Genomic DNA, 20,970 nt, shown 5'->3' on the forward strand with positions numbered 1-20,970 from the left:
ATCAGAATGGATTTTTCATATCACATTGTGATATTGCCTGTATGTTCTAGTCATTAGTTATGCTCTCTTAACCATTTTCTAGATTAAGTTAGTTTTGTTTTACCTGTCATTCTGTACATACTTCAAAATATTCAGTTTACTTTCATTAAGAAAACAGAAAAGAATCATATTTGACAAACTGGAACCAGAGAAGGATTTTACTTTTGCTATTTTGTTTTAAATGGATAATATATTAAATGTAATTGCTTATTCATTTTCTTTCCTTTGGCTAAACTATTAATCTTGTGTGTAATTTCCAAGCACAAAATCTTTTCATCTCATACTGAATGAAGAGGGGTTTTGTGTACGCAGCTAGAGCAACCACCTCAAAGCTGTGTGTAGGTATACACTGAGGAAATCAAGTCTCCCGATATGAATTTCGGTTTGAATATTCCTCTGTGAACATATGTGGTTGCACTTTGAACAGCACAGAAGAAAATCATTAATGAAAGTATGAAAGAGTTGTGGATTACTGCATTACGAGGCTGTGGGAAGTATTCATATATTTATCTGTCAGTGTAGCAAAACAGACTTTGATTCATATGAACATTTTACAGATTATTAAATTCAAATATAAAAGACTCTATCAAAGTCTTTTTTTGTCAATCAGAGGTTAGTTTCTATCGCTGACTGCATGAATCTGGATGAATCAATTTATGAATGATTTTCTGAGTGTGGGTACTGGAAAGAGTCTCTTCATGTGCAAAGAAGCAATTAGGTTGAGTCGCTCATTTGTTCATTGGCAGCCTCTATCCTCCCATTTCACTCGAATTCTCCCGTGCCGTTTTACCACCAAACCTCTTTCAGCCGCCACTTCCTCTCTCTTCATCCTTCTTCATCGCTCTTTCTCTCCGCTCTCCCCTTTCATCCCTCCTCAATCCTGCTCTCTTTCATGGCCCCCGTGGTGTTGACCATGTGTGAATGGGCCTGAGTGATGGGTGGGAAGGAGGCTGCATGCGGTGTAGTCACACACATAACACACACAAACACACACTTCCACGAGCGTGAGTGGATACCGGTGGATGTTTGTGCGTGTCCGTCCGTCCGTCCGTGTGTGTGTGTGCGTCGAGGAGGATGAGTCACTCTCTGCATGACACACAGCATGCTCGTAGGAGACTGCATCCTAGTCGATATAACACAAAAACACACACAGTCACTCACGCACACAAGATACACTCACATCAACAATCTAGATAGTGAAGTCTTTTACTTCCATGTATGATTGATAGTGTTCATGTATCATTTTAATGAGCTTCTGTGTGTACACTTGATGTCTGCAGTTTCCCAGCTGTGTGTGTTTTTGTCTGCGTCGTGTGTGTGTGTAGCTGATAAGGCTTTTCATTAGTGTTTCCTGTAGCCTGAAGGCTACACCTCTGTCCTGCATCATCTGTCTCTCTCTCGCTCATCTTGTTTTCCTGTTGTTGATGTATTTTCATGTCTACTTACAGGTTCTGTTCATGTTCAATGTCTTAAAATTCTAATTTCATGCAGGACAATCCCACAAAATACCATGATGGAATGACAACCAAAGTACCAGCGAGCATTTGATTTAAAGTTTAACATTTTCTTGACTGAATAATTACTTGTTTGGTCAAAACATGACTGATTAACCCTCAGATGCATGAGTGATTGAACCCTACACTCTTCCATAAGTAAGTCAAAAATGACCCACTATAAGAATCAACGTGTTTTAATGCGATTTTTGTCATTTTAGTTAAGAATAATCATTTGTATTCTTGTCTGTATAATATTTTTGTCAGCACAAGAATTATTTCATGTTTGAAATACGTTTATTTTTCACTTTATAACAGATTTTGAAGATTTTGATAATTGAAAAAGAAGAATATTACACAGAACATCAATAGAAGAATGTCAACATCCATTTTATTGACATGTTTCCAGTCTTTTCCAGCTGTTGCTGCTCTCCGTCCCTCCAACTTTGTGCACTGCATCACCTCTTGTATGATATTAGCAGTGATAAAGAGCTTGGGGTAGTAATACAAATATTACAATTTCTTTAAAAAATATAAAAAGTAACATAAAAAATTTAAATGGAGTGATATAAAAAGCAAGTTTTTTGAGGAATAGCTGGAATATGAAATGATAAAAACTATTCATTACCAAGATATTGCAAAAAAACAACCTCACTGGGTCATTTTTGACCAACTTATGCATCTAAGGGTTCATTTAGTTATAGAAAGTAGTAGTAACAGTAGTCGTGCCCCTAACCTGCTGCGAACCTTAATCATACATTAAGGTCACAGCAGAGATAAGGCCATCTGCTACTGTGATGTGATCAGAAAATTATACATTATGCATTTTGTGCATTTAGCTCCGACCTATTTTGATTCACTGACGATAAATGCATCAGTAAAATACTTTCCAGACACAGACAGCACACAACATGATGTGAATGGGCGATCAGTGATGAAATCTCTTCTGGTTTATATTGGTTTTACTGCCATCGAGAATGTATCAAATTTTAGGACTTTGTCTGCGTAGCTTAAGATTTTCCAATTTAACACTACACCAGTAGAAATCCTGCATATGTGTGTATGCTTTTAAGTAAAAGAACATATATTCCACTTACTAAGAATTCCTCTTAGGGGAGAATGATGATCAGAAGTGAACTGATTGATCCGTGTTTCTCCTCTGCAGGAACATTTAGAGGTGTGTGTAAGAAGATCGATCACTTCCCAGAGGATGCCGACTACGAGGCAGATGCTGCTGAATACCTCCTCCGTAAGTTTAATATGAACGCAAGCGCAATGTGTGTGCAAATGCATATATGCACATTTCAACATATTTACACTGCCATTCAGAAGTTTGGGTTCACTTAGAAATGTCCTTATTTTTGAAAGAAAAGCATTTTTTTCCAATGAAGATAACATTAAATGAATCAGAAATACAGTCTAGACATTGTTAATGTGGTAAATGACTATTGTAGCTGGAAACAGCTGATTTTTAATGGAATATCTCCATAGGGGTACAGAGGAACATTTCCAGCAACCATCACTCCTGTGTTCTAATGCTACATTGTGTTAGCTAATGGTGTTGAAAGGCTAATTGATGATTAGAAAACCCTTGTGCAGTTATGTTAGCACATGAATAAGAATGTGTTCATGGAAAACATGGAATTGTCTGAGTGACTCCACACTTTTGAACAGTAGTGTATGTATATTGGCAACAAGAGACTGTTTTGAGTGGAGATCACACCAGCCTATCAACATATTGACATTCTGACCAATGACTGCTATGCAGTCATTACTTATATGAGTATTCAGTCAGTGTTCAGCTCCATGTACCTACAGACAAACAAGCACAAGCTCAACTCACCACCCCACTCTCCAATGATCTTGTCTTACTATGCAATGAACTTTAAACCTTCCTTAAACACTCCATAAAAGCACTTTACAGTAAGGCCTAAGTGATAAAATTATAGGAAACACTTCATTGATAGATTTGCTTAATGGAGGTCTAACAGACTGCATAAAACAAGGATCCAAACCCATGCAGATGCTGGAGTGAGTCTCAGATTCTACATGGTGTTTTATAATTGCACCGATCAGCAACAACATCGTGGCAACACATTGTTAGGACCTGTGGTTGCAGGTTTGGATCTTGGTGGGTTGGGCTTGTTCTAGCAAATGCCACAGTTGCTTGATCAGAGTGGGATCTGGGGGAGTTTGGAGGCTGAATCCATGCTTTGGGCTCTTTGTTGTGTTCCTCAAGCCACGCCTGCAATTTTTTTGCAGCTTAGCAGGGGACAGTGCTGTGGCTGGTTTTCCATCCATCCATCCACCTCTTAATCTTCTCCATGCAGAAAGATCTCAGGCCCAGGGATGTGAACCAGGGATCTTCTAGCTGCAAGGCGACGGTGCTAACCACCAAGCCTGGTTGATGTATTTTACAAAATATAATTAATAATTACGTTTTCCGTGTTTACGTAGGCTTACTTCTCTGTATGATCAAAAGGGGTCGCTTCAGTACCCTGTATTAGCCAGTCGCTGGTGGATAGAACAGAGTACGATACTGAAATGATAGATGGATAGGAAGGTGAGAGGTGTGTATGTATTGCTACAGACAACTGACAAATGGGTATACAGAAGCTGTAAATAGATGGTATGGTTTTTTATCATCTAATTTGTAAGAAAAAATAGCAAAAAAGAATTGCTATGATGAGAAAAGGACAAAGGGGTACAGAGAGAAAACCTCCAGATACATCAAAAGCATAACAGGACAGAAGTTAAAAAAGTGCAGTCGCAAAGATAATAAGAAGGAGATTGTGGAATCAGAAAGGAAGATGCTCTCCCTGTTTTTCCTCCCACTGTAAACAGAGATTAAAGATGGAAGCAGCGAGAAAACAGCAACAACAAAAAAAAAAAAAGGAAAATGGATCCAGCCTGTGCCTCTTTTTCATTGCTCCACTGAACACAGAGCAACATCCCCAGAGGCAGCCAATTAGGTTACAGGCCTCAGAGCTGGCCAGCCAATAAGGAGCAAGGACCTAGTGACCGGCATTTCATACAGCCCAGGGGTGTGGGCCACAGGGGTGGAGCCTGGACGCTCAGTCACTGCAGCTGTCGGTCATGGCGTAAATATTTAGCAAGAAAACAGAAACAGATTCGCAAATAAAAACTAGAATTGGCTCGTTTATTGAAGCGTTTCACAGAGATACACCTGTGATGCACAAGTGCTCCTCAGCTTTACCGCATATTTAAAAATACTACACAAGCTGTCTGCAAATATCCTTCAATGTTATCACATCAAGCACACATATGGAGCTCTGACAAATATTTCACTCCTTGCTTTCAAATTCATCATCTGTGCGATTTATTATTTTTGCCTTGCATATGTCAGTGTGACTCTCCATCTGTCTTGGTTTTTGTCCATCTTTTCCTTCTCCATCCATCTCTCGCTCCGTCTCCAGCAAGGCCTCTGAATGCTTTAACATGTTGTGAATTCAAGCTCAGTCAAGCATGTAGCAGCACACTGGCCCATGAGTGTGTCATGTGTGTGTGTCTCGTGTGTGTGTCTCGTGTGTGTGTGTGTGTGTCTCATGTGTGTGTGTCTCATGTGTGTATGTATGTGTGTGTGTGTTGGCTCTGTCCTCCAGCACAGTAGATATGAAAAGAAACAACATTCTGCACTTCCATCACAAATGATCCTTCACCATTTTCACTGCGCAAAGCAACGTCTTTAAACAGCAGAAGATATTTGTATCTTTCAGCTATGAATGTTTCAACTCTCCTTCATTGTGCAGGTGCTGTGCGTGCCTCCAGCATCTTCCCCATCATGAGTGTGGGTCTGCTGTTCCTTGGGGGGCTCTGCGTGGCCGCCAGTGAGTTTTACCGAAGCCGACACAACGTCATCCTCAGTGCAGGAATCTTCTTTGTCTCTGCAGGTTAGTCATCGCTGTGTATGTGCCCTCCTGTTTACCGGAATTTGTGTATTTGCTCCTCGTTACTGAAGAGGTATAGTGATTATCAGTTATCGGTGGCTTGTACGTACATTGAGCAGATGCTACATTTTTCTTTCCAACTCTACTGTGAAGCAGTCACTCAGTATTTCAAATGCAAGTCCCACATATTGCACTTCCCAACAGGCCGTTTCACACCTCATGTTTGACGTCATAGTTACGTCTGATGTCCAGGTATTATCAAAATAACAATCTTTTTTTTCTTTTTTGGTTAAGTAAAACAAACACAATATAGCCTTCTTTGCTACAGTGCAAGCTGGATGACAGAAGCAGCCAATATTAAGCACATTTACAGGTCCATTTTTCATATTTTGGGGGTCTATCAGAATATGTTTGTGTTTTAAAGGACTCATATGATGAAAATTCATTTTTATTGTGTTTTATGAGTTTCATAGACTTGGAAGGTGTAAAGTAATAGATGTAAAGATACACTACAAATCAAAAGTCTAGACACACTTTCTCATTTATTTGAATGAGAAAGTGTGTCCAAAATCTTGACTGGTAGTGTATGATGACATTTATTTATGCCATTTCTCAAGTCCTTCCCAGTTAGAGAGCCTTTATCCAAAATTAGTGTCATTAGGGTCCTTCTGTCCAATTTTATAATGCATTTTGGACAGGTTTTAGTCATTCTGTATGAATTTTGGATGAACTTGGGTCATGTTGAATGGATTTCACCTTATTTTGGATGCATTTTGGAGAAATTTTAGGAAGTTTCGGTAAGTTTTAGTCATTTTTGACTAGTTTTGGTTATTTTTTGTTGAGATTTGGATAATTTTGGGCATTTTTTTAGTAGTTTTGTTTACTTGAACTTTTCTAAATTGGGTCCGAAGTGGGATGAGGTCCATCCAGGATGACTCGAGTTTGTCCAAAATTGGTCCAAAATGACAGAAAAAAGTCTAAAATGACTCAAATGTGTTCAAAATATAATCAAATTATGTCCTCAATGACTACAACATTCTCAAAATGACTCAAAATTAGTCTAAAATGACATAAATCCTGTCAAAAAATGTCACTTACAAGCCAGTAACAATTTTAGTCAGATGCAGCGTTCCGAATGAAGAACTAACAGTCATTTCGCTGCGCACTGTTTGTGAGTTGAGCCATTCAGAATGAACAACTTGTCTTTCAACTTTGTGTACTTTAGGAACTAGAGCTGCTTCTGGAAACTCTAAAATGTTTTAGCCAAAAAAGCACAAAAAGTGTGAGTGATGGAAAGTCCTGGTCTCTCACACTCATTCACGTCTGTGTTGGTTACCATACAGTCAACTACATGGCTCTGAATTGTCAATCATAGATACAGAGAGAGTCTTCTTCCTGAAGGGGGCGTGGCCAGCAGCAAATCAGCTACTGAAACAGCGCATTTAGAACAGTGATAAAACCAGGAGTTATGCAGTCATGGTGAAATGAGGCATCTTTGAAGTATTTTACAGTAGCTGAAACATTGAAACATACATTCTGGAAACATACAAGACTTTTGACTGAAAAGAGGAAAAATATGGGGCCTTAAATCTCCAAGAAGCACAATATGCTGCTACAGTGCTTGTTCTCATCCTCTACAGTGTGAGCCAAAAGACTTTAAGATACTGTGACCTGAAGGAAGAAGCTGTCTCATGTTGAAGAACTTCTATATGCATTTAAATACAGGGTTTGCCACTGCATTTGAGATAACCTCAAGAGTTTATGTGTCAGAATTGAATGCGGCTATGAGTGTTTGTATTTTAGTTACTGTGGCATCATGTTAAACGGAGGAGGTGCTGCATCCAAATATTTGTGGAGGGGCCTGTTGTTCATCTAAAGTAAACAGAAATGAACCTGTTTGTTTGAGGAGCCGAAGTGTGGAGATGGGACACAGTAGCTGATTAATCGATCAGCAAGAATACCAAGAAGCCACTTTGATGCACTGTGAGGGTGTGACAGTGTAAAGACACACACACATCATATATCACATGAATGCTAACACTTACACTGGCAGCAATATTTGATACAAAGCATCCAATATACAGTAAGGCTACTTCATTTAGAAGTATGAATTGGGCAAATTGTTTTAAAATATGATATTCCTCAGAAGTAACTATATTCCAGCTAATGTAAATTCAAATTTTGTGCACCCTACATATTGTTTCTACTGCACCTGTTGTAAATAGAAGGAAGGCACTTTTGCTGTTTGTGCTACTAAACAGAATAAACAGGATTAGGAGGTAAATTTTTGGTCAATTAGGAGACAACAAGGTCCTTTTTATCAGCTGGTTGCAGAGCTGCAATTTGAAGGCCAGCTTCGTTACAGATAGACATATGGACTCAACAGAAAATGAACCAGGTCCTCTCAATTACAGGCGCAGAGCGTGTCTGTACTGTCTGCAGCTGTTTGTGCACATCTGCAAAGGAGTATTAACGAGGATTAATCTGAATGTGAGGCATTCAGGGAACATCAGTAAACCGTAGCCTCCATCAATAAGCAGATGTTCAGCCGGCAAGTCATTTAGGGTACAATTTTATTTACAGTACCATTCAAAATTTTGGGGTCACTTAGAAATGTTCTTATTTTTGAAAGAAAAGTAGTTTTTTTTGATAAAGATAACAATAAATTAGTCAGAAATCCAGTCTAGACATTGTTAATGTGGTAAATGACTATTGTAGCTGGAAACAGCTGATTTTTAATGGAATATCTCCATAGAGGTACAGAGGAACATTTCCAACAACAATCACTCCTGTGTTCTAATGCTACATTGTGTTAGCTAATGGTGTTGAAAGGCTAATTGATGATTAGAAAACCCTTGTGCTAACATAATTGCATATGAATAAAAGTGTGAGTTTTCATGGAAAGCATGAAATTGTTTGGGTGACCCCAAACTTTTGAACGGTAGTATATGTTAAAGCCATGTTTATTTTGACACCATTTATCAATGCAATAACTGAGTGAGGAGACTAGAGGCTTCTCTGTGCACAACTACCTCACTAACGGAAGTAGTATATGAATGTGTCTATACTGTCTGCAGCTGTTTGTGCACGTCTGTAAAGGAGTATTATCAAGACTTAATCTGAATGTGAGGCATTCAGGGAACATCAGTAAACTGTATCGTCCATCAATAAGCAGATGTTCAGCTGCTAAGTCGCTTAGGGTGCAATTTTATTCATAGTTTACCTCTATTTTGCTTCAAGAATTCACTTGAAGAACCTAATTTTAACTCTGATGTCCATGTAGCACAACGTGGAAGTGAAAGCAATGCTGTGTTTGTTCATTTCTTTGTCCCCAAAATCTGTGAAAAATCTTGATGATCAAGGTCTGAATATTAATCAAACTTTGGTGTCTACATATTCCATAGATGCACACTAAAATGTGCACGGTGCCACCTACCTGCATGGTCACATACAAAAAGGGTGACATCAGCACAAAGCTTTGTGTACATTCTCCGATGACAGATTTTTGTCAGTCAGACTTTCACCTATGAGTCACAGATGAGGGAATAAAAACATTAGATTAATCTGGCCCTTATATGCTCCTCTCACGCCCCATTTAACCAATTTCATTGATTATAATGGACGTGTAGTGTTACAGCAGCCATTCTGCAAATGCTCTGCGTACACTGTGTGTTCGTCGTAGACATGGCTCATAGAAACACAACATAACATCTCAATATGCGCACACTTAATGCTCGTGTGGCTGCCACACACACAAAGGACTGTAATTGCTGCTGAGTGTGATGTGTGGGTACTCATTGGGTCTTGTAGTAAATTCATGAAGCCAAATAGGTAATTATTTACTACAATAGTGTGGGGCTGATTCTGGTTAATTACAGATTGCTAATTGTTTCCATTTTGTGAATTCTCACACACTGCAGGAAACACTGTATTCTGGACCATTGATATGGAATAAGAGAGCCCAGCTGTGTGCAACCGCTCTCTCCAGTGTTTGTGTCAATCTCTGCTGCCTCCCTGCATTTTCCTCGTCTGTCCTTTCATCTTTTCTCTCCAGTTGTTGCTGTCATTTTTTTTTCTTACGAATACTTTTAACCCCAGAGGTTAAGGACATGAGGAAGTGCAGTGTTGAGTTTTAAGATGTTTGAATAGGAGGTGTCCTGATTTTAGAGTTCAGATAACGTGCATAGTTTAGAGGAGTCAATATTTAAAGCTACAGTTTAAAGACAGAGTTTGACCACTGAGTGTAAGCAACATGTGACAGTAGTACTACTTTATACTAAATGATCCAACTCAGCTTTTCAAACGTGATTTATGTCGTGTCACAAAGGATTCTTTATCTGGCTTTGGAGTGGTAGTTTTGCTATGAGATGGATGCAGAGAAGCAATAATTGGTCCTCAGCCTGAAGACACACTTCTGATCATCCACTGGTTTGAGAATTTTGAGAGAAATGTTCTGAATTTCTTTTTGAACCATTAGTATAAACAACAGCGATTCCCTCATTTTCACCCTAGCTTGTAGATGTAAGTTGTCAACGCTGTGTTAGGACTTACCAGGGTGCATTAAAATCCATGTGTCAGTGTTAGCACATGAAAGCTAACACTTCTACCCCATCTCTTAAATATTTTCTCTTTCTTTCTTCCCAGGCCTCAGTAACATCATTGGAATTATTGTCTATATCTCAGCCAACTCTGGTGACCCAGGCCAGAGCGACAGCAAGAAGTCCTACTCCTACGGCTGGTCCTTCTACTTCGGTGCCCTCTCCTTCATCATGGCGGAAATGGTGGGCGTCCTGGCCGTGCACATGTTCATTGAGAAGCACCGCAAGCTACGGGCCAAATCCCGCACCGAGCTCATCAAGAAGTCCGCCTTCAGCCGCATCCCGTCCTATCGCTACCGCTTCCGGCGCCGTTCCAGCGTGCGTTCTTCCGAAGCCCCCAGCCGCGACGCCTCACCGCTGGGGAAAGGCGGCTACACAGGGCCCGCTGCCTCCGAGATGCCCATGTACACGCTGAACCCACGAGAGGCCGGCAATGCTGGCACCAAAGCGGGTGGCGGCATGGGCGGGCTGCTCAATTCAGAGAGGGAGTTCCTCCAGAGCAGCACGCTCACTAAAGACTACAGCAAGGACCCCAACCGCAGGACCACGCCTGTCTGAGAGGTGCTGCCTGTAGATATCACCCGATCAGAGTATCAGAGAGTTGGAGGATCAGAAATACAGGGGAGGTGCGAGCAAAAGCAGGGGACACACAGGGTTACGGGGTGGGAAAGGGGGTTTGATAAACTATGACTGTGAACTGTGAACTTTTAGCCTTTGAACTGTGAATCCTGAGCCCTGTGAGAGTTTCAGTGTTTGCAGCAGGGTCAGTTTTGACGGAGAAGTTGTTCCCAACTCCACTTCACCACATATCATTGTAGTTATACCTGTGACTCCTTAGATATGAAGGCACATTCAATTTATGTCCATGAGGTTTTATGTTCATAAATTGACCTTTTGGTGTTTTTTTCTCAAGGGGGGAAACAGAATTGGCAAAAAGTTTAAAATGCATTTCGTAAGTGGTTTCCTGTTTGGGGCAACTTCTCCTAAAAATGAAAATAATGTGAATTTGAGGAGAAGAGGAGAGGTGACAGACTTTTGTGTGATCATTGACCTTTTGACCTCTGTCCTCCTGAGCTTTTGGATATCAGCAGAGCTGGATCAATGAAGGGAACAGCCTTAGAGCTCCCAGCTGACTCTCTGATTACGATACTATTTAAAAGTGAGGAAGATAAGACCTCCACATAGGGGCTGATTCATTTTCAGTTCAGCTGGATTCAAAATATAAACTGAAGATGTAGTTTGTCCATTCATCACAGCACAGTTGTGGCACTACTTCTTGTTTTCTATACATATTGTATATATAATCCTTTCACACTGATTGATTTTATCATGGGAAAGCTCATTTCACAAGTGTCTGAACTGAAACTGAATTGAGCTGGAAACATTTACGCCCATCTCTCCGATCCCGGGTCAGTTGTTAAGCCTGCATAGTGGTTTTAATGAGTGGAAAAGAGTAAACTGACGGCAGATCAGGTGTTGGAGGCAGGTGTAATTCAGCAAAACGGATGAATCTCTTTTAGATGGTAACGTTAGATCCATTGGTGCTTCCTTTTACTTCTCTTTTCTGACACTTCTTGATTTATGTTTTCACCTAGAACTTAAAGAGATGTTCAGATCTTCGTCTGTCAGTCTGTCTGTCGGCCTTCACGCATCACCTTCCACCTTCCACATTTTTCTGTCAAGCCCCATAACTCACCTCACCGACACACCTCCGCACATCCTCTCACTCTGTCTTTCCTCTCTTCAGGGGGACACAGCTAGATTTAGGTCCTGTCTTCCGTTGGTGTCGCTTGTAGTAAAGGATTTTTAGAAGTTGTTGGTTCAGGGTACTGTGGAGAGGAGACCGCTGAGCTGTGAATATGCTTTAAGGCAGTGCCAAAAAGACATTAAACAAATAAGAGATGGACTTTTTTTTGTTTGCCCACTACCTCTTGGTGAATATCTTTCAGATGAATTTAATATAAAGTTGTCTTTACTTGCCAGAACAACGATCAAAATTTCCGCCGCAGAAATAAACTCTGAGAGAATGCTCACTTCAGTTTAAAGTCTCTCAACCGGAGGACCTGTTTGTGCGTGTGGCACGCAATTTGCAGATAGGTAGATGGAATTGGAGGGAAATCCGTTATTCAAAGCATTTCTGCTCCATCTCTGCAGCTGTCACTCACAGCCTCCTCGCTCCTCTTTATCTCCCTTACATGTGCAGCTACTGTATACATCTGCACAAACACACACGCGCTGACACAACACAAGCCTAAACACATCTTTTCCCATGTCTCCCACCTGTGACAGGCACAAACAATTATCATATTCCCTCAGTTTTCACTGTGACAGATTCCGGAGAAGCATCAATACGTTTCCATCCAACCAGATCAGACACATGAATGTGAGGTGCACGTTATTTGTGGTGAAAAGTTTGGGTGCAGACTCAAACAGACATGTGATCTGAGTCCTGGAAGAAGTAGAAGATGAAGTGGAGATGAGAGAAGCAGTAGCCTGGCTCAGTCTCATTGTTAAACTTCAATAAACCCACAATTCAGCTGTGAAGTTTTAAAGAAAAAGTGGTCATTTTGTTGAGGAGATGTATCTGTAGCTGTGAGATGATTTCAGAGATAGAACTCCAACAGTTGCTTTACTAACATGACTGCAACTTATCAAACCTTTCTTGTAACATTACTGATCTGAGCAACAAATTATCAGATAAATCTCTCATCCAGTGGCAACACCTACAAATACCCCGAAAAGCATACTTTGCAACAGATAGTGTTCAAAAGACTGAATTAAGACGGCAAAATAGCCATAAAACACAGAAAGTGGGAGCTGTGGAGACATGAGCAGCTTTTTCACAGCATTTTTCTCAACCTGTTTCTGCAACTGGGAGTAACAAGTGTAATTCAAAGAGGGGGAAAAATGCATTTTGTTTTTTTTACCTCCCCGAGCCACCACTGCACTGTTGTATAAACTAAACATGAAACAACACCAAGCTGATCCCGTCACGCACTACTTTGACAGCTATTACCCTGATAATAAAAGATGTTTTAAACCTCAGTCACACTGTTTAATTTATGATGCTGCTGTTTTATCTCCTGTCTTTTACGCCATAAATGGAGCTTAAAGGGACAAACGCGCATCGCTATGGACTTGCTCTCGCTGTCCTCCACGTGTAAATATTAATTTTGCAAGCTAACTACAACATCAGCAGTTGTCATGGGCTGTGAAAGGGAAAAAAAATGCTTTTCTCCAAGCAAGGGCTTTTAATTTTTAAAGGACAGGAGCACACAAGGGCTTTTTACGCTCAGCACTGCAGCAATGTTGTTTCAAGGGTGTAAAGTGGGTGGGAGGGAAGAAAAGGCAAAGTACATTTGCACAGAAACTACAGTTTTTAAACCAGCTGAATAGCAAACCAATAATATAACATGCTTCATGCAAAAGAGAAGCAGAGGTAGAGAAAACTATACTCTTCTACTCAGCTACTTTTTTGGCTAACTTTAGGTTAGATAAATAACTTTTTGAAGTAATTAGAGGTGAAGAATATTGCCTTAAGCAAAGGTAGGACAAATTAATCAAGAATTATTTGACTTGCTTAAGATTCAAGCATATATTAGCAGAATATGGTTAAACATACTTGGTGCCAAATATTACTCCAAATGTTTCCTGTGTATCACGGCCTCTAGGTTAGCTTTAGATTCATAGGTTTGCTGCTGTAAGTACTCTTTTCTGCGTAGGATTTACTGACTCAGCAGTAGTAGCGATGTAGCTTAGCACATCAGGGGCCCGTCAGATCCTGAAAGGTCTGTCAGGGGTCACAGTTCAGAACTGCCATCCATGAGCCATGTCAGCATTGACCATTCAAACCATGCATGCCATATCCATTTGCTTCCAGTGCTTACATTCGCTGTATCTCCAGTCAAGTCTCAAATGGCACCCTAATCTCTGTACTCCGTAGAGACACTCGACTGCTACATTAAAGACGCCTTACAAGGGTGTGTGGGCCTGTAAGCCTGAGCTGTATTGATGTTTACTCCAACAGAGCGGGGTGCTTTTTGAGACTGTCTCTTCTTACTACCATACAGCTTTGATACTCTGATATCAACAAATAATTGTATTATTAGTAGAAAAGTATTCTATTCTAAAGGTGCCACTGTGCAGAGGATGACAAACTCTGTCACATATTATAGTTATTAATCTATTCCGTGGGGCGGGAGGGTTGATCGCAGGGAGCAGAGTTGGGAAGCAGGGGTCGTAGTCTTTCTAATATTATCTTATTCTAGTTTCATTTTATACTTTGATGTGGTTGTGAGGTTGTGTTGTTTTGATCACATCTGAAGCCTCTGACAGGAGGAGACGGTGGAGCGCTCGGACGATCTCTCATGGACATGAACCTCACCTCACTGGCGCCAGAGGCCACTTTACAATTTGCCAGCGGGACATTCTGCACCGCAACACAAACACAAACACACACACCTACAGGACACATGCATTCCAAGTAACAACACTCACAAGATATTATACTTTTGAGGACTTTTTAAACCCAGTGTGATCCAGTAAAGAAAAACTATCCATATTATAAGGATAGGTTTTTGTTATGACCCAAATAGTAACAACGGCAGTGCAAGACAGCTGCAGAAATACCATAGATTTGTTGGTATGTTAAACTGTTCAGATGAGTTTGAATTGTATTGCACTGGGACTGATTTTGCATTATCTACTCTTTTGTACAAGGAAAAGATTGACATTTTGGGACCTGTGCTCATTCACTTCTCATCAAGAATTAGATGAAACGATTGGTTCCACTGGCAGTTAGCTAAATTAGCTAAGCACAGAAACTGCTGACATAGATAGACTGGGTTAAAACTTAAACGTTTAAATATGAAAATTAAGTTTTTTACCTCGCTGACATGTTCATAGTGGGGGGCTTTTAAATCCTGGAAGACCTCTCATGAGCGTAATAAGTAGTCAACACCATGGCTGAACATAGACTGTATGTAAAAGATGGACATCATCACTGTGACATCATTTGTTAGTTTGTAGAGTGTCATTTTGGAATTGTTTTTAAAAAACATATATAAAAATGAGTGAGAACATGAGGACAGTGTGCACATTAATATGGTCTAACACAAGGTAGCTCCACCTTAAAGCACACCCTGATTTCTTTTCTATTTTACTCTAAATGGGACCATAATTTGCACAGTAACCATGATGTTTTATAGAAATAGTCTCAAAACCAGTGATTTAAACTTCAAACTTCTTTGGAAAATGTTTAGTTACTTTCACGCTTTGACCTACGAAATATTTGCGGAATAAAATATTTTATGCATATTAACCATTGTTTGGCTGGCATTATCATTTATTAATATGAACTTTGGTCTGAAATAGAACCTAAAAGTAGAAGAAAAAGAAAAAATGTTATTTCTCGCAAGCTTTCTTTGGGATATTTGTCCTCATAAGTATAAAAACACACTTATTAATGCTCACAAACATGCACACACACACACACACACACACACACCCTCACAGCTTCAGCTTTGCCCAGTGCGGTGCAGGGAAAAATGTGTCCTGTTAAAAGAAAAAATCACTGTGTCATGTTTTAGTGTTTCTTTGGAAGGAAAACAACAAACTGTTACTGATGCATCGATGTTGTGTCGCTCCTCAATGGAACTTCAAGTACACTGAGCCAGCTAATCAAACACAGAGGACCAGAAGAAGAACTGTTTGAGAAATGTGAATTTTAATGGAATTGTTCTGAGACAAACACTTGCTATAAGCACTCTACACTTTGCACTTGCCACCGACACACACACACACGCACACACACACACACACACACACACACACACACACACACACACACAGGTACACCAACACATACAAGGTTACTGTGTGAGGAGGGCTTACAGATGGAGTTATGTGCCTGCATGTTTGTGTGTGTTAATATATTCACGTGTGTGTTCGTGTGCGTGCGTGCAATTAGCCTCTCCTCACCCATGCACCCAGTGCCTGCCTGTCCTGCCTTCAGACAGCTCCAAGATCAGCCATGGGGCTTCCAGTATAACCTCCTCTGCATTCCCACGACCTGCAATGGTTGCACTGGGATCAGTTTTAGAGCTAACTGCCCCGATCACTCCTCAGCAGACGCAGCCATACAAGCAAATAGGACTGTTTTGGATTCAGCGGGTTCTGGAGGATTTATTTTTGCTTTCATTTTAAAGGCCTGACTGGACTGTTGGAATTATATTTTGGCAAACCTGCTGTTCGGATCAGAATTATTTCACACCTTGCCGTCTCAGTGGCTGATTTAGGATCAGCAGAGGGGGCTTCGCCGGATAGACAATAATCTATTGAGTCCCTAGTGACACCTGGTCCTGAATCAGCACAGCCTGGTATAGCTCGCTGCTCCTCAAACTCACCCAACGTAGCCAAACAAAAGGTCTCGGTGTGCAAGATTTGCTTGTAAAATTGTCGTGCTGTTGAGGATTTGTCAATAGGAGTTTTCACATAACAGCCACTTCCAGTGAATTTAAGAGGTCTTCCCCCCTTGCACTGCAATTAAAGAATTAATGTTAACGGGAAGGACAATAGATAGAGAGATTCTAGACAGGTACATTGTTGGTATAAGAGCCCTAAAAAGAATCCATGATTAGAGCAACCTCCATTATTTCAAGAATTATTCTGGCCTCGGTGCCTATTAAGCCTCTTTTCCTGTTGCCAACCTTTATCCTTTTAGCTAAAGAGATTTTGTACCTGTCTTGTATTTTACGTCTATTATTTTGACAGGAAGTACAGAGCGATTAAAATCTGCTTTTCACGGTTTTGCCTCAAGCCCTGTATTCAGACAGTGCTGTTTACATAGTTTACAGAATACATCTGAGGCTTGCACGGTTCACTGAACAAGGATGAAAGGCCCAAAACGCTGGGATGTTATACTGGGCTTGGGAGAGTTTCGCTCTGCATCAGGTATATTCAGGCTTCTTGCTTAAATTGCTTCAGAGCAGTAGCATCAGGACACGTTAAAGGTTTCTTCTTCTTGAACAAGTGAAATCACATGGAAGACAAAACATGGAAGATGAGATTCTGTCTTTACTGATATGTACAAAAGAATGACGGGGCAATTCCTACAATGGGATATACTATACTGACACTTATACTCTATTAGATTACCACTCAGATTTTTGTATTGAGTCCAAGAAAGCCATGCCCCAGAGAGTCTAAATTGCCCATCACTCTTTACTGAGCCATGTAGTAATGGGTGAAGTCAGGCTGACAGGCATATTTAGAGACCAGTGAATGCAACACAGAGAAATCTCAGTATGATACAGTACATGGACTCTAGGGTTTTAGCCATGATAGCCGCAAAATAGTCTCAACAACTACTGGTTGGATTGTCACAACATTTGTTGCAAACTCTTAGAAACTGGGTGCTTATATCTTGCACCATCTTCAGGTCAAATTTCACATTTGTCCAATACTTTGGTTTGCAACTAAACACCTGCAAAACCATCACATCCAGATCTGCTTTACCTGCGATTTGTGTTTCATGCTAATCAGCCAATATTGCCATATTGATGAGCTAAACTAAAATGATGAACAAAGGGTGTCTATAAAAGATGGATTACTGTTTTGAAGCCTCAGATTTGACATTTGGTCATTGCTATGTGGTCTTTTGAAACCTAAGTTCTTTATTATTTAGTTTTACTGTAAGTGGGACCATAATCTACTAAATTAACACCATACTGTATTCAAGAAGTCTGTAAACTAGAGACCAAAACCATAAAGGAAATGTTCACTGAGCTAACAGATAAGGTGAGAGGCAGGGTTATTTTTTTCATAGACTTTTGTACAATCTGACTTCTCTTTACACCCAGAGTAGTCGCCCCCTGCTGGCTGTTAGAAAGAATTGCCGTTTTAAGGCACTTTTCACTTTTCCGACAAGGAGGCTCCATCGATCTTTTACTATATATAGTCTGTGGATAAATATTAGGCCTACTGTATGTCCATATGTTAACATTGTCACTGTGAACATCTTATTATGCTGACATTTAGCTCAAATCACTGCTGTACCAAAGATACAGCCTCACAGAGCTGCTAGCATGGCTGTAAACTCTTATTCGAAAATGGAAGCTACTTAAGCAGTAAATGACTGTCAGCCTGACTTTGTCCATTTCAAACTGACCTGAGGACTGTTAAAAAACAAATGCCAGAGCACAAACTCAGGAGATAAGTCCGTTACATTTGTAAGTACTGATTTGTGTTTCACTCAGAGTAGAGTAACAAGAATATCACAGTGACAGAGTTGAAGATGCAGAGATATTATATGATCATATGTATATTGTTTGTGTAGCAGTGGTCTGGTAAACAACATAAAGGTTTTTTTTTCAGGGTATGTATCTTGCAGGCATTGTAGCAGTTTTGCTTGAAGACGAAACAGTTCAGCTGGAGATTAGGATAATAAATAGCAAACAGCTGTTACTCTGTGTGTCTTTAAAGGTCACACTGGGGGTTGGGGAGTGTTTCCTTGCAGCAGTGATGAAAGTGAAAAATGAAAGCCTAAAGTCAAATGCGCAGCTGGAACGTCAAGTAGCATTTTAAAAAATCCCCCAAAATTTGGGTTGTAATTTTTAAAAGCACCTGAACACATGGCGGTTGAAAGGTGGAAGATGAAGCGTCAGTGGGCAGCTTTTTATCCTGCTCCATACCTCTGAGCCTGATCATGAGATACATAGTCCTCTACAAACACATATACACACACACACGCACACACACACACACACACATGCATGCAGAAACATGCTGGCACTCACATTTGTCTTTCTATACACAGAAACACTGACTGCTCCCACACACACACACACACACACACACACACACACATATATGTTCAGACACACACACAAACATAGATAGCTGCCAGCCAGTTTCACTGTATACTTTATAATGTAAACCTCCAACTAACAGCAGTCTGACACGGACACATGCTGTGAATAAAAGCACACTTTTACTTACATGGTATAAATATGATTACCTATGTGAAGAATATTATATACAGTATAATAATTAGAAAATAAAGAGTCACCTTTTCAAAGCGCCTGTGGTGAGTTCATTTTCTATTTGACTGTGTGTATATAAATGTGTCGTGTGTGGTTCTTTCTCCTTCTACACAGTATAGTTTGGTGGTCCTCTGTCAACAATTTAACGTCATCTAATCTTTATCGGAGACTTTCGCCACAAGATAAAACCTGCACAATATTGATGAGAAAATATACGGTGCACGCACTCCTCTCTAAATCTGCGCACACATAGAGGCGTATGAGATGTGTATCGGCTGCGCTGTTTTCTGAATTAGCTGTCTGATAGATAAAACCCCTGCTTATCTCCAGCAGCCACCGTGCAGATGTCCGAGTGACGGAGAGAAGAAGAGGGCAGGAGGAAGATGAGAGTTAAGAGGGGAAATGGGAGGGAGAGAGGAAAAATTAATGAGGTGACTTGAGGATGTACCAGATTCAAGGTGTTTGATAAAGTGTTTGTGTGTGTTTTTCGTCCCAAAAAATAGCCTAAGTGGTCACCCTCTGAAGCTCAAGCTGGATAAGACTGAAGTTTTGTCCCTTCAAGGGAAGAGATATCCTCACTGGGACCTGTCTGTCACTGCACTGGCAGCATTAGAAGCCTGAGGAGCCTGGGGCAGACCCTGAACGGTGAACTTCTCGGCAAACCCGCTCCTTCCTACCTCAGGACAAATTCTGTAACTTTGCAAAACCGACAGTCTGACAAGTTTCATGCAGTGAGGCGTTTGTGAGGTGTAGACACTGGTCTTCACTCTGAGCTACATCCACATTAATATGCTTACTTTTCAAAACACACAGCTTCTGCAGCATGTCAGACACCAACACTACTTCAGCATTTCAGGATTCCTACAATGGATCCTGTTTAGTATGAAAACCTCAAGTGTTACATTTTAGTCTAGATCAGGGGTGTCAAACATTAGGTCCGCGGGCCAAAACTGGCCCACTGGAGGGTCCAATTTGGCCTGCGGATGACTTTGCAAAGTGTAAAAATTACAGACAAGACATTGCAATATAATGTCAGTCCAGCAGCTTTAGTATGACAGAGTTTGATTTCGTGGAACCCTATTTCTCATGCACTGCCACAACTTTTATGTATTTTTTCTGCATAAATTTAATACATTTCCAAGGCAGGGGACAACTTAATTTTCTTCTTTAATAGTTTCCATTTTAGCTTGTATGCTGTGGTGGTCAGGATACTACGCAGATGTGGAAATGAATGTAAAATTAAAATAATTTCTAGATCTTGACATGTTCTCTTGGTCATAAAGTAAAATGCTATGTTGTTCAGTTCCAGATACCTGCGACTGAGTGTTTTGTGCCATTTTAGATAGATAGTTATAATACACATATGTAAATGATTAACTGAGGCATAATATCGTTGAAATATTATTCTTATCATTATTTTTCTTTTAACATGAACATTTTTAAAATGTACTTTTTTGCACTAAAACAAAGGAGAAAAATTTGGATTTGTCGTTATTTATAAGTAATTATGCTATGATTCTACTGGCCCAGCCCACTTGAGATCAAATTGGGCTGCATGTGGCCCCTGAACTAGAATGAATTTGACACCCCTGGTCTAGATGGACAGAAACTGAGACTTTTGAAAACAGTGACACAGAAACCTATGTTCATTTTCTAATTCGGTCTAAATTGGCACTATGTTTTGATCCAAGCCTTGACCACCACTGGTTAAATAACTGCAGATAAAAAACTGTTGACCTTGTTTACTAGCCGCGATTGTGGCCTTAAGAAAATCTCTGGTCTTCTTCCTCTTTAATATTTTCTACAACTAAACAACCAACCCTTTACTTCCTGTTTCCACTGACACTTGCATGCCCACTGTACATGAATGGTCATGTGTTTAAGCACTTTC

General features: G+C 40.3%; 1 protein-coding gene across 1 annotated transcript in view; it reads left to right on the top strand.

Moving 5' to 3' along the window:
* Positions 1-19,115, top strand: part of cacng3b (calcium channel, voltage-dependent, gamma subunit 3b) — a 46,014-nt gene extending 26,899 nt beyond the window's left edge. The window contains exons 2-4 of the mRNA XM_023289746.3: positions 2,698-2,781; positions 5,303-5,443; positions 10,085-19,115. Of these exons, the coding sequence (XP_023145514.1) occupies positions 2,698-2,781; positions 5,303-5,443; positions 10,085-10,596 (737 nt within the window). The 3' untranslated portion in view covers positions 10,597-19,115. The remainder of the gene's footprint in view (positions 1-2,697; positions 2,782-5,302; positions 5,444-10,084) is intronic.
* Positions 19,116-20,970: the final 1,855 nt, after the last annotated feature.

The sequence above is a fragment of the Amphiprion ocellaris genome, chromosome 19 (assembly GCF_022539595.1).
Source record: "Amphiprion ocellaris isolate individual 3 ecotype Okinawa chromosome 19, ASM2253959v1, whole genome shotgun sequence".
Classification (NCBI taxonomy): Eukaryota; Metazoa; Chordata; class Actinopteri; family Pomacentridae; genus Amphiprion; species Amphiprion ocellaris.